Source organism: Acomys russatus, chromosome 15 (genome assembly GCF_903995435.1).
Source record: "Acomys russatus chromosome 15, mAcoRus1.1, whole genome shotgun sequence".
NCBI classification, from domain to species: Eukaryota; Metazoa; Chordata; class Mammalia; order Rodentia; family Muridae; genus Acomys; species Acomys russatus.
This window is the reverse complement of record NC_067151.1, coordinates 53,004,542-53,018,652: the sequence shown is the minus strand read 5'-3', so window position 1 is coordinate 53,018,652 and position 14,111 is coordinate 53,004,542. Positions and strand designations below refer to the sequence as shown.

At 45.9% G+C, this 14,111-nt stretch overlaps 1 protein-coding gene across 4 annotated transcripts in view; it reads left to right on the top strand.

Moving 5' to 3' along the window:
- Positions 1–3,433: 3,433 nt before the first annotated feature.
- The window catches only part of Fnip2 (folliculin interacting protein 2), a 107,321-nt gene continuing 96,643 nt past the window's right edge, over positions 3,434–14,111 (top strand). For 3 of the 4 annotated variants that reach the window (XM_051157322.1, XM_051157320.1, XM_051157321.1), the window contains exon 1: positions 3,434–3,617. In XM_051157322.1, coding sequence (XP_051013279.1) covers positions 3,523–3,617 — 95 coding nt within the window. In that variant the 5' untranslated portion in view covers positions 3,434–3,522. The remainder of the gene's footprint in view (positions 3,618–14,111) is intronic. The other variant, XM_051157318.1, reaches the window with a different exon arrangement.

Genomic DNA, 14,111 nt, shown 5'->3' with positions numbered 1-14,111 from the left:
AGAGCAAACGAGGCAGAACCAGGAGGGTCTCTGAGGCTTGCTGGCCACCCGGGATGGCACAGTTGGTAAACTACAGGTACAGTGAGAGAGCTTGTCTCAAAAACTAAGGTGGAGAGGCTCACTAGAAAACCGTACTGCTTAAACGTGAAGACCAGAATCCAAATCCAAGATGGCCAATGTTCAGCCATCTTGTCAGAGCCTAGGTTCCTATTTCTCCAGCAGTCTCCCATTCACCAGAAACCAGCTGACCTTGTCGTAGGTTTGTTGTAGGGGCTGGTCATTCTAGACCCCCAGCTACTCCTTTTCCAGTAAGACTACTGATAAGATCAGATTAAAGGCCAGCTGCCTGCGAGCAACAGTTCCAGGCACTTTTTCCTGACCAGATCCTTCACAACTTCTCTAGAATTTCTCTCTTCTGCAATTATAGCAGCTGTAAAGGTAGACACTTGCTGGAGCATGCCAGAGTTAGGTATCCATAGCAACCCTTACTTACGCAAATATCCATGCCTCTGTGCCTATATTAACTCTGTGAAAGTTTTCAATAAACGGGGTTAGATCAGAATGCAGACTTGCCCCCATCTTCGTGTCTTGTGTTCTGTCCCTATACAGGAGAATTCTCCTCCCGAGCACTAGTCGAACCCCGGCGGGCCGGGGCAAATCCCCAACATACATGTGAAAATCTGAGTATGGATATCCATACCTCTAAGCCTAGCACTGTTGGAGCACAGGCAGGACGACCACTGTGGGAGCACAGGCAGGACGACCAGTGACACAGTAGGCTATGTGACGCCTTTCTCTGGTCTGTGTGCATGCCATACACCCATGTACATGCAACACAAACATTCTGACACAGACACACACAGACACACACACACAGACAAAGGTAAGGAGCAACAGAAAAATTGATGGTTTTGGACTCCATATATACACAACACCTCTCCCTAAGTACACACACAAACATGCACACACAAACTAAGGAAAACTATGCAGTGAGACATGCTGGTATACAGCTGTAATCCCAGCGCTTGGGAGGGGAAGTCGGGGGGGATCTTGAATTTGAGACCAGCCTGAGGTGCACAGAAGAGCCTGCTTCAAAACAGAAACGAACGTAGGGCAGCAAATAATTCAGTAAGCAAAAGCACTGTTTCATGTACCAGCTCACCCTGACACCCCCTCAGAAAAAAAAAAAAGAAACAAAAAAGTATTTGTGCTGTGTGTGTGTGCGCGCGCGTGCGCGCGCGCCCATGAGTAGGTTGGAGAACTTTGTAGAGTTGCTTCTCTCTTCCTTTTTTCTTTTCTTTTTTAGTTTTTGGTTTTTTGAGACAGGGTTTCTCTGTGTAGACTTGGCTGTCCTAGACTTGCTTTGTAGACCAGGCTGGCCTTGAACTCACAGTGATCTACCTGCCTCTGCTTCCCGAGTGCTGGGATTAAAGGCGTCGCCACCACTGCCCAGGATAGACTGGCCTGGGTAAGCAGCTCAGCTTGTCTAGTTTGCACAAAGCCCAGTACTGGGTAAACCAAGTAAATAGCACATGTCTGTAACCCTAGTACTTTGTTTTGTTTTGTTTTTTGAGACAGGGTTTCTCTGTGTAGCCTTGGCTATCCTAGACTCACTTTGTAGACCAGGCTGGCCTCAAACTCACAGTGGTCTGCCTGCCTCTGCCTCCGGAGTGCTGGGATTAAAGGCGTGCGCCACCACGCCACATCCCTGCTCCTCTTGACAGCCACATACAGAGCCACGTGGCAGTGCTAGAGACTGAGACCTTGAGCAGGTCAGAGCTATACCCCATCCTCCTGCTTCGCGTACTTATATTTGTGAAAGATGGCTGCTTTTTAAAGTCTAAATGGCCCCTCTTTGTTTTGTTTGTTTGTTTGTTTGTTTACTACCTATATTTGTGCATGCGGTGTATGGACATTTGTGCATCTGAGTGCAGTGCCCTAGGAGGCCAGAAGAGGGAGTAGGATCTTCTTAAGTGGAGTTCCAGTTGGTTGTGAGCCTTCTGAAGCACTTGCTGGGGCAAGAACTCCAGTCCTTTGCTAGAGCAGCTTGCGTTTGTAAGCCCTGAGCCATGTTTCCAGCCTTAACCTTGCTCTTTTCATCAACCTTAAGAGATCTTACTGGGCCATTTGATCACCGTTAACAAATTTGGGGAGCCAGTTGAACTCGCAATAACTCAAGCTCTCCTACACACCATCTAAATCACTTTAGACCTCAACGCTGCAAAAACAGATTAATAAACTGTTTTGAATGTGGTCAGACTCTTCATAACCACAGGTTCTTAAGAGTCTTGCACCACAGCACATTAAATTCTCAAGGGGTCTGAGGTGTGATAGCACAGGCAAATGAATCTAAAAACACACCCTTCTTCCCCAAACAAAAGCATCTTGCTGCGATTTCTGTCTATGTGCCTTGATTATGTGAACACAAACTTGGAAAGCAATCATTTAATAATAATAAAAAAATCTCCAATTTCTAAACCTAGTGAATTCCGTGTGTTTTAAAAAAGGGCTTAGCAACTCCACGTGCAGCTTTTGGTATGACGCAGGTACCAGTGGGGCCCAAGACACCAAACAAAAGTGACCTGACTAAATTGTTTGTAAATTCCATTTTTAGCCTGGAGATTTACTCTGGTCATAGCAGCAGCTTGCAGAGCCCACGAACACAGCGTGATTCCTGGCCAGAATCCCAAGCAGCAACCTCAGGCGCCAATTTGCTCCTCCAGCACACTCTTCCTGCTAGGGAGTCCTGGACCAGACAAGATGAGGACCAAGTTCAAGGGCTTTTTCTCCAAAGAACAAAGACCTCCATAGCTGTGCTCTCGCACTCAGTAGGTCAAGTGTGCGAAAATCCATGCACCCCGCCCCATTCTCCAGCCAGTTAGCGCCCCGCGAGTGGTAACTGCGGCCGCGCCCCTAGCGACGTCGGCGAAGGGCGGACAAAGCAGGCCAATGGCGACGCTGGGTCGCCACGCTCCCCCCTCCCACTTCTCCCGAGCTCCTCCCCCTCCCCATCCCCCCTGCGGTCGTAACTCCCGCCCCCCTACAAGCCAGCTCAATGCCCCCCTCCCGCCTCCTTGGCGCCCCTCCCACATCGCCCCTCTTTCCTACTCCCTTGCACTCCTCCTATCACTCCTCCCAACAGGCTCCTCTCCCCATTTCCCAAGCTCCTCCCCTTCCCTCTTGCTCCTCCCCCTCCCTCGTGCTCTCCCCGGCGCTCCTCCCCCTCCCTCGTGCTCTCCCTCCTCTTCTCCCGGTGCTCCTCCCTCTCCCTCGTGCAGCTCTCTCCGCGCTCCTCCTCCCGCAGGAGCGAGCTGTCAGCCGGGCGGACGGGCTCCGTCATATGACCGGCCGGCGGCCCCGGCGCCGCACCTTCCGTCCGCTGCAGCGGTCCCGCGCTCTCGCCCCTCCGGGCGGCCGCGCCCCCGTCGCCATGGCCAAGCCACGGCCGCCGTGGGCTGCGCGCTGAGCGTCGGGTCCCGTAGGGTCCCGGAGCGTGGCCGCACGGGCCGCCGCGTGCACGCCATGGCTCCGACCCTGCTCCAGAAGCTCTTCAACAAAAGGGGCGGCGTCGCGGCGTCCGCTCAGGCCGGGCAGCCCAAGGAGGATCCGGCCTTCAGGTGAGCGCGTGCAAGCTGGAGGGAGGCCGCAGGCGGGCTGCGGGGAGACCGGACCCCTGCGCCGCCAGGTCCCCTCCTCCCGGGTAGGACCCCGCGCCACCCGTCCCTTCTTCCCAGCTCCTCCTTTTCCCCTGTCCCCTCTGCCCAGGTCCTTCTGGGTAGGACCCCACGCCTTTCCGTCACCCCTCTACAGGTTTCTCCAGGTGGGACTCCAGCACCATTCTCCTCCCTCCCTCCTTTTCCGGTCCTTCCAGGTGGCACTCCTGTCTCCACTTCTTTCAAGATCCCACAGCTGCGAACCGCCCTGTGCCCCTCTCTACTGCAACCCTCTGCATGGAACCCCAGCGCCCTCCTCCTTTCCTGCTTTCCAGGTCTCCCCGGGTGGGAGCCCCATGCCGTCCTCTGTCCTTTTTCCCTAGATGCTTCACAAAATTTCTTCGTATGCTCCTGTGTGTGTCCGAGCATCTCCGGGGCCGGGTGTATCTTTCAGGGTCTCTGGAGAGAAAGTCACTGGCGTTTCTTCCCTTGCTCCAGAGCCTATAAGCTGTCATTTTGCAGGCAGCTCCAACCTACTGAGTATGTGACAGTATTTTGAAGTTGGAAAGGGTGAAGCCACAGAAACAGCAGCTTTTTTTTTTCTTGCAGTATATGACAAGCTCGCCAGCGGATGAATAAAAGTGTGTAATTTCCTCATCAGTTAGAAGGCTGATGCCGCGTGATGAGTGGAAAAGGAGGGAAATGCTTTTACGAAACGTCTCAGGTTTTAATTTAAAAAACACTGCGGCAGATATTTAATAGTTCATCTTCAGAACACATACCTTTGAATTAGCACGTGTTAAGAAGGCCGGGCGTGGTGGTGCACGCTTTTAATCCCAGCACTGGGGAGACAGAGGCAGGCAGATCGCTGTGAGTTCGAGGCCAGCTTGGTCTACAAAGCGAATCCAGGACAGCCAAGGCTTAACACAGAGAGACCCTGTCTCGAAAAAACAAAAAACAAAGAAAAAGAAGCTTGCTTAAGATCCACAGTTCTAAGTGGCTGGTCTTACACTTTGATATAAGCAATTGACTCCCAACCGATCTTTAAAATCCTTATACTATTATGCCTTTTAGTGATGTTTCCAAAGATGCTTTCCTGGGTCCTGTGCTTTCTTTCAACAGTTATGTTGAGAAAGTCACTTATTTGCCGTTTAAGTTTTCAACATTTAAAAATATTGAACACCCCATACCGATTCCAAAATTTTGGTGCTATTTGTCCAGAATGTCCAAAAGCAGTTTACTGTTAAAGAAGTCTAAAGTCAGTACAGTAGTAAGTCTTTTAAAAATTAAAGTAAAACTTTGAAAGGATTTTCTTTCTTTCTTTCTTTCTTTTTGAAAGACAAAGGTCTCACCAGTCCAGGTTGCCTCAAAATCTTGGCAGCCTTCCCGCCTTTGCTTCCCAAGTGCCGAGATCACTAACAGGAGGCATCACATTTGAAATAAAATTTGGTTAAATTTCACCTTCTTTATTGCATAAAAATACAGTCAAAACACATACAAATCTTTATTATGGCTATACAAGATAATCTTGTATTTTGAAACAGTCTTATGTAGCCCAGGCTGGCCTTGGTCTCCTAATCCTCCTCATTACTGCCTTTCAACTGTACAATTACAATAACATGTGCTGCCATGCCTAGCTCCAACCGTGTGAGAATACGACATCAAATAGAACAGCCGTTGTGTGTGAGGGATTCCATATATCGTGGTCAGTGTCCTCCTCTCCGTTAGGCAAACTGAAATGATGGTTTGGGTAGGGAATTCTGGCTGCCTAGGGCTGCTGTGTAACTTCTCAGACTCGTAGAATTACTCTGGAGTCAGGATCTGTAATCTCTTCTTAGAATCCCAGACTACATCAAGATGCAAGGTCTGGAGAGAAAAAGGCATGTGTGATACAGGTGTCTTTGGCGGCCTTTACCAAGGACTTTAAAAACCAATTTAATGATGGTGGAGACGGTATGGACCTTCTTGAGTTCTCTGCCTATTTGTCTACCACCACTCCCTCCATGGGTAAGGTTAAATTTGGTGTATTTTGAGCCACAATAACAACAGTAACAAATGGGGCTATATTTAGGGCTTGACCATATTAGGAAATTAATTCCCACTTCGTGAGCACGACTGCCATGCAGTCGTGAAAATTTGTATTGCAGTGTATATTCTTTCATGTGTATGTATGTGCATGTGGGTGTAGCATGCATGTGGAGGTCCCAAGACAACTTTCAGAACTCTGTTGTCTCCTCTCGTGTGTGTCAGAACACACATGGGTCTCTAACTCAGGTGGTAAGACCACGGACGCCCTTAGCTGCTGAGCCACCTTGACAGTCTCCATGTAATATTTCTTGTCGTTTATTCACCTCAGGGTTTTTTTTTTTGTTTGTTTGTTTTTGTTTTTCAATAAGCCTTTTGAGGGAGATGTTTTTGAGGAATTTTGAGAGTGCCTCTCACCCCTCTTGGAGACATGCAACCCAGGCTGGCCTAGAAGTCAAGACCTCTCTCAGTCTTCATGTGACCAAATGCTGGGGTCACAGATTCACTAACAGGCTGGCACTTGTATGGCCTCTATTCTTTTTTGTTTTGTTTTGAGACAGGGTTTCGCTGAGTAACAGTCTTAGCTGTTCTGGAACTGGCCTTGTAGACCAGGCTGGCCTTAGACTTACAGAGATCCACCTATCTCTGCCTCCCAAGTCCCTGGCTTGGCGACCTCTTTTCTTATCTGGGCTTTCCAGTCCTCGCCTCATCCTGTAGTTTCTTTCTTGTGTGTCAGAGACAGTTTGTTGCCTAGGTTCCAGATCGTCACCTGTCAGTCATCCCCTACAGAGCATCATCATAGGCAAGATTCCTTCTTATACACCATGCTTATGACCTGGAGAAAACGTCCCCTCCCCCGTCCCCTCCCCCATCCCCCCTTTTATGGCATTGGTAGAAACAGAAAGAAATCAAAAGTGGCTGCATTTACAGTCTTAACCCAAAGCAGCCAGGAACAGGATATCATTGTAATGCTTCTGAAATGTCGACCCCCACCCCCCCAGCTTAAAATTGAGAAAGTTCTGTTTACTGGTCTTCCAAAGGTTTTTCACTTTTAACTTAATTGATAAGTACTAATTTGAATAACCCTCAGGCCAAAACCGAATACAGTTCAGAAATAGAATTTATAGACTTAAGGTCAGCATGCCTACATAGGACTTTTAAAGTATTTACTTGTTGTATGTATGTATGCATGAATCTATGTATGTAGGTGTATGTGCATGTGTGCCTGAGTGTATGTATGCGCATCAGATGCAAGCAGCGGCTCTTAGAGGTTAGATCTCCTGGAGCTGGAGTTACGGTGTTTGGGAACCATGGTGTGAATGCTAGGAACCGAACGTGCGTCCTCTGCAAGAGTAGAAGGTGCTCTTAACCACTGAGCCCTCTCTCTAGCACCTACTTAAAACTTTTTAATGGTCAAGGTATATCCAGTGTCTTCTGTGTCTGGCTTATATTTGAATTATATTATCTTTTCCCCTTTTTTACTGAGGACCAAATCCAAGGTCTCATGCATGCTAGTTCAAATGTTATTTTAAGTTATTGTTGTTCGTTTTGAGACAGAGTCTGAAGTAGCCGAGGCTCCTTCTGTCTCCACTTCCCTAAGGCGGAGGTTACCATGATGTGCCAGTATGCATGGCTCATGGCTGGTGTGTTATTGTTACTGTTGTTTGTTTGTTGTTGTTGTTGTTGTTGGGCTTCAGACTGAATCTAGAGCCTTGCACGTGCTAGGAGTTTTCAGATTTGATCCTTTGGGATTTTTGAGACAGGGTCTCATGTAGCCCAGGTTGGCCTGGAACTTCTGAACCTCATGCTGTACAGTTGAAGGTATTTCAGTTGTAGGCATGTACTATTATGCTTGGTTCATGGTTGGTTGGTTTCTCTGTGCGGTAGGGGGCTGGAGAGGAAAACAGGCGAGGGGGTGGGGAGTGTGTGTGTGTGTTTGTATCCCTGTCCATGGCTGCCCTGAAACTCAACTGTAGACCAGGCTGGTCTCAAATTCAAAGAGATCCACCTGCCTCTGCCTCTGCCTCCCAAGTGCTGGGACTAAAGGTGTGTGCCACCACTGCCTGGCTTCTTTCTTTGTTTTTAAAAAATATCTCTATTACATATTGTGCCAGTTTCCACTAATGGGTGGTGAAAAAGATACACTGCTAGATGTTTTCTTTCATTCTGTATTGCTTAGATGAAGTGAACATCATGTGGGATACGGGGAGTAGATGAAAGCTTCGCAGCTGCTTGGTAGTTAGCCGGGTAAATGCCACCAAGAGAGAGATCTGTGGTAATTAGCTATGTAAATGCTAACAGGAGGGAGCTTCCTTCTTCCCTCCGGTCCCTAATACCTAAGGCCAAATGGCCTAGTTAGTGGTAATCCTCATTTGTTCTGTTAGGACAATTCAAATAATCTGTTGCAGGGTTAGGATAAATTTAATTAAATCCACTTATTGCCAAAGAGCAGCTGATGCCAGTTTACAGCTTGGCCTTCCACCTGTACAAAGCCTGCTGGGGCACCCATGGCTATGTGCCCTAGACTTCAGGTTGTAAAGGACAACATTATATACTAAGATGAGTAAATAGACATACTCTAGAAATGACAAATGTATACATAAGCCAAATCTGATACAGTTTAATACTCAGTTCAGAATTAAGAGCTTGTTCACTGTTCTTGTGGTAGGTGTGACTTGGGCAAGACTGTGCTTTCCTCATAATGCCCCCAGCTCCCAGGGTGTGGCTGTTTCTAATGGGATTGTTCTATTTAGAGTAGAGAATATTCCATGGTTTTGATCCCAGCACTACTCCCCCCTCCCCGTGTGAGTGTGTGTGTGTTGGGGGGGGGGTTATGGGTATGTAGGTGGGCATGAACGTGCCACAGCATGTTTGTGGTCAGACAACAGCCTTGGGTACAAGTCCTGACTTTTCACCTGGCTTAAGACAGGGTCTTTTTGTTATCTTTCTTCTGCATTTTCCACTAGTTGACCTGCAAGTTGCCAGGGATTCTCTTCCTTCTGCTGCTGGGATTATAGACCTTTGTGCTATGTGCTGGCTTTAAAAAAAAAATGATTTATTTATTTATTATTTATTGTATCTGCAGAAGAGGGCATCAGATCACATTATAGATGGTTGTAAGCCACCATGTGGTTGCTGGGAATTGAACTCAGGACCTCTGGAAGAGCAGGCGGTGCTCTAAACCACTGAGCCATCTCTCCAGCCCCTATGTGCTGGCTTTTATATAGGTTATAGGGATTCAAAGTCTTGCTGTTATGTTTTCATGGGGAGAACGTTTACCCAGTCCGATACAGTCACATCTTTATGCCCCATAAAATAAGACTATGTAGAGATGTCCCTTCCTGCAAACTGTGTCTACTGGCTTACTCTTGATGTAGCTCCTTGGTGTGACATACTGAGATGTTGTTAGTGATGTTAGTTAGCAGAGGTGAATTGGGGAGCTGTGGTACCTAATGCCCTTAGAAGACCCGTGCACAGTGGTGCATGCCTTGGATCCTACCTAGCTTTGAGAGGCTGAGGCAATAGGATCAGTGATAATCGAAGGCTAGCCTCAGCTTTGTAAGGAGTCCGAGGCCAGCCTGGGCTACATGAGACCTTGCCATTACACAACACAACAGAACAAACAGACAAACAACAAAGTGTACCTTGGAAGACAAGATAGGGTCGTCTCACCTCCTGTGACATGTTGATATGAAGCTGGACACCAAGACTTCCCTGCCTGTCTAGTGTTAAGTCATCTATAAAACAATACATACCTATTTCAAAGATTTTCTTTAGGTGAGGAGGTAATAAAGTGAGTCAGAAAGAAGAAAATGAAATCCAAAATGATTTTAAATAGTAGCAACTTATCTTAAGTGATAAAGTTTAGTATTATTCTATTGAAACTTTACTAAAAATTGAACTATTTTCAAAGTCCGCTTTCTTCCTGTGCAGACTTGAGGCACTGGAAGTAAGTGGTTTTTCATTTCTTTGGTCTGTTGTTGTTGCTGTAGTTTTGTTCCCACGTTGTTGAATTTTAGCCTTGATGGAGTCAGTGGTGGAACACAGATCCTGTGATTGTCAGAGAAGTATTAAGGACAGGATTTCAACCCTGGACATGTGTGACTGCATATTCAGAAATGCTTTTAGGAACACAATACTTTTTTTCTGAATTATTTTCAAGGTTTTTTCCCCCCCTACCAAAAACATTTATTTAATGGAATAGATGAAATAAATGCTTTTGCAGAATTTAATCTAAAGCTAAATTGTTCCATTTGCAGCCCTGAATTTGATGGATGTGTCAGAGACAATGCATTCTGAAGCTACGGGGTCTGGCATGTTGTGTATTTCTTTTTCTTTCTTTTTTGGTTTTTGAGACAGGGTTTCTCTGTGTAGCCTTGGCTGTCCTGGACTCGCTCTGTAGACCTGGCCTTGAACTCACAGCGACCCACCTGGGTCTGCCTCCCTGAGTGTTGGGATTAAAGGCGTGCCACACCACACAGAGCTCATGTTATATATCTTCAATGGCTTTTAATCACATTTTTAAAAATTTCACTGGCCTATGTTAATTATATGAAACAGTGGGTTTCATTCTGGTGTTTTCATACGTGTATGTAATGTGCTTTGCTTAAAACCATGGGTTTCTTTATGATATTTTCATACATGTATGTAATGTGCAGTTATGTTCAGTCCCCTATTGCTGCTCTCTTTATCTCCCTTCTTCATGGCCCCCTTCGCTTACTTTGAAGTTTTTACTATGAAGAGTGAACTTTTAGTGGTGCTGGAGATACGGCCTGGTTAGTAGAGTACTTACCTAGCATTCAGGGAAGTCTGGGTTCGAACCTCAGCACCGCCAGCGGGTGCGGTGAAGGTTAAGGCAGTTCTTGGCTACAAAGCAAGTTAAGAGACCAGCCTGAGGTATGCCGGCCCCTACCTAAGAAATTGACGTTCTTCTTTAAAGTTCCTGTTGTTAAAATGACGTGCTTGCTGTGACTTTTATTTTGTTAAATAAAACCCAAATTCAACACAGGTCTTAGGAGGGTGAATTTTGATGCATCACCTGGGTCTGTAAGCCTGGGAATGTCCTTGCTCTAGAATTGGAGTATAATTTTATTGCTGAATGTAAGTTTTCAGTTTCATTAGAGAGGTCTTTAGAGGAGCGTGACAGAATCTTTTGTTTTTCAGAACTTATAGGATTAGTGGGTTTGTTTGTTTGTTTGTTTATCTTTTTCTTTTTTCTGTGAGGTAGGATCTATGCAGGCCAGCCTTGTACCTGTTGTCTTTCTGCCCAAGACTCCTAAGTGCCAGGCTAATGGGCATGGCTAGTATACCAGGCAGGGCTAGATTAGTTGTTTATAAAGCAGAGCTATGTAATTATGTTTTTTGCTATTGTTTTTCAAGGCAGGGTGTCAGTGTGTAACCTGGGCTGGGCTGGAATTTGATGTGTAAACCAGACAGGCTTCACACGTGTACTGCATCCTGGTGCCATGTGTTGTACTGTGCACAGCTGCTGTAAATAAGTTCTGACAACGTGAGTTTGCCATGTTACACATTACTGTTTGATGAAGTTTGTAGAATTGAAATTTCTATCTGTGCATGTGCAGAACCCATAGCTCCGAGGAGGAGAACATTGTTTTGTTCTTGGTGGTTTTTGTTTCTTATTGTTGCTAGTTTAGGTTGTGTTTCTCATGGTTTGCTTCTAAAGGTCAACTTAAGGAAGCTACTTTGTTTCTTGGCAAAGGACGTTGTTAAGGGAAAAAAAAAGTATCCCTCTTGCCTCCTTGCTTTCTTTAACTGCTTTGGCTGTCAGCCTGGGCTGCAGGGAGGTGAATAGGAGGTAGAAATGGTAATATGTGCTGCTTCTCTCGCTACTGTTTTTCTTGTTGTCTGTGCAAAAAGGGACACATGATTTACAGTGATTACACAGGAGCTTTGCCTAATGTGAATCTTAGGGCTTGGCCTGTGAGGTCATGTTCTTGGCTATAAAAGTAAGTTGGTGAGTTCCTCTCTCCCAAGCACTCTTTATCTCAGGTTTGTAAAAATGATTATTACATAAAAGAGGAAAAACAGGATGGACTTTTCCAGCTCACTGGGCATGTAATAGTGGTTTCCCTCCTCCACCCCACCCCGTCTGCAAATGGAACATCCATGACTCACCATGGCCACACAGGCACTTTTTTGTAACCCTGTTCGAATGGGAGGGTGGGATGGGGATGGAAGGAGATGGGCTGGCATCCCGCTTTGTTCAGGCAGAATTTGCCCAGCTGCCATTGTATGGACTTGTGAGGAGGACAGTGTGCCTTCTCATACGTCATACTACAGACGCTTTAAACAGTGCTTTCTATTTGTACCAAAAGAATGCAATACACCAGTGCAATAAAAATGCAGTCAGTGAGAATGTAATGTCGTGCGTTTGTGTTGCTCTTCTCCTACATAAGATTCTAGTTTTAGGTGCCTGGGAGCTGGTTCAGTGGGTGATGGTGCTTGTCATCAGGACTTGAGGACCTGGTTCCAGTCTCTGATACCTGCATGGTACAAGGAGAGAACTGACTCATGCAGGTTGTTCTTTGAACTCCACATGTGTTCCATGGCTGGTGTGCCTACATGCACGTACATACAAATAAATAAAATATAAAATTTAAAAATGGACAACGTTTTAAAAATATTTTAGCACTAGTATCAGTCTGAGCCCCTCACATTTTTCTCTAAGCTGTATTCCTTTCATTTTGATTATATTTAGTTATTTTTAAAGGGTGGGGAAGAAAAGAAAAAGAAAGGGTGGGTGTGGCTGTGGATTGAACCTAGGGCTCGCTTTCTTTGCACTTAACTCCATCCCTAGCTTTTCAATTAAAAGCAATTTTTTAAAAGTTTCCCAGATGGAACTGAGTGTGGTGGCACAGGCCTTTAATCCCAGCACTGGGGCAGGGGTAGGGGTGAGGTGGGGGCAGAGGCAGGTGGATTACTGTGAGTTTGAGGCCAGCCTAGTCTACAAAGTAAGTTTGGGACAGGCAGAGCTGTTACATAGAGAAGCCCTGCCTTGAAAAACAAAACAAAACAAACAAACAAACAAACCGAAAAGTTGCCCAGATGGGTCTTAAATTCTCTCTGTATAGCATGGGCCTCCTAGAAGCTTTTCTTGCACATTCTCCCCGCCCCTTTCCTTGGAGTGAGAAGTCAGAGGACAGCCTGTGGGTGTTGGTTCTCTCCTTCCACCCTGCAGGCCCTGGCGGTGGAACTTGGGTGTCTGTCAGGTTGGTGACAAGCACCTTTGCCCCTGAGCCTTCTTACTGGCCCTCTGCCTTAAGCCCTTGATCCTCCTCTTTCAGCCCCCACTTACTGGCTGGGTTAGAGATGTGTGCCATCACACTGTACCCGTGATTTGCTTAATTTGTAGGTTAAGCTCTGAATTTGTGCCTAGCATGCAGCTGTAGAGAGGGGTGTGTGTGTGTGTGTGTGTGTGTGTGTGTGTGTGTGTGTGTATTTCGTGTGTGTGTGTATACATTTCATCATCTTACCTAGAATTTAAAAGAATACTATTTTATTCTGTTTTTACTTACATGTATGAGAGTTTTGCCTGCATGTATGTATGTATTCTGTGTGCATGCCTGGTGCTCACAGAGGCCAGAAGAGGGTGTCCCAATCTTTTGGAACAGGAGGTGCAGAATATTTCGAGCCATCATGTGGATTGGTAGAACTCAACCTAGGCTCTCTGCAAGAACAGCAAGTGCTCTTAACCACTGAGCCATCTTTCCAGCTCTGAATTTTTAAAAATCATAAATAAGAGCATATCTGTACTTAATAAATCTTTATTGAAAAGAGTTTCTCTGTTTAGCCTTGGCTGTCCTGGACTTGCTTTGTAGATTAGGCTGGCCTCAAACTCACAGAGATCCGCCTGCTTCTGCCAAGTTCATTGCTGCTTTTTAATCTACTGATACCTAATAGAAAATGAAACCCCTTTACTAGGTATCATAGGGGCTGCAGCTGCTGGAGCTGTAGAAACATCCTCCCAAGTCCAGGGGGAGCCCGTACACCTGCTGGGACATTGGCCTGATTTTGGTAGACTTAGTTGCCTGTTGTCATGACAACTATTACTTTTTCACAGGTTGGAGATAGGTTAGATGTTAACCTGCACATTCCTCAAGAAATGAAACAGTGTTGATTTAGAATGTGTGAAGAAAACACAACAAAATCACTAGTGTAGTCACTGTAGTCTTTAACACTTGGATGCCAGCTGCCTCCCTGATGTGCCCAGAAAGTGGGTATTTTCTTTTTCTATTGTGCAATAAAATATTTGGGGATATAAGGCAAAACAAGCATATTTGTTATCATTTAGGTCTGAATTAACTGTATATTCTCATTATTTGATATAACAGCTAATTTAAGCTTCATTTGAAAGTAATTGCATGAAACAGGAGAATGGGCTTGTGCAGATAAGGCCGAAGCAACAGATTTCTA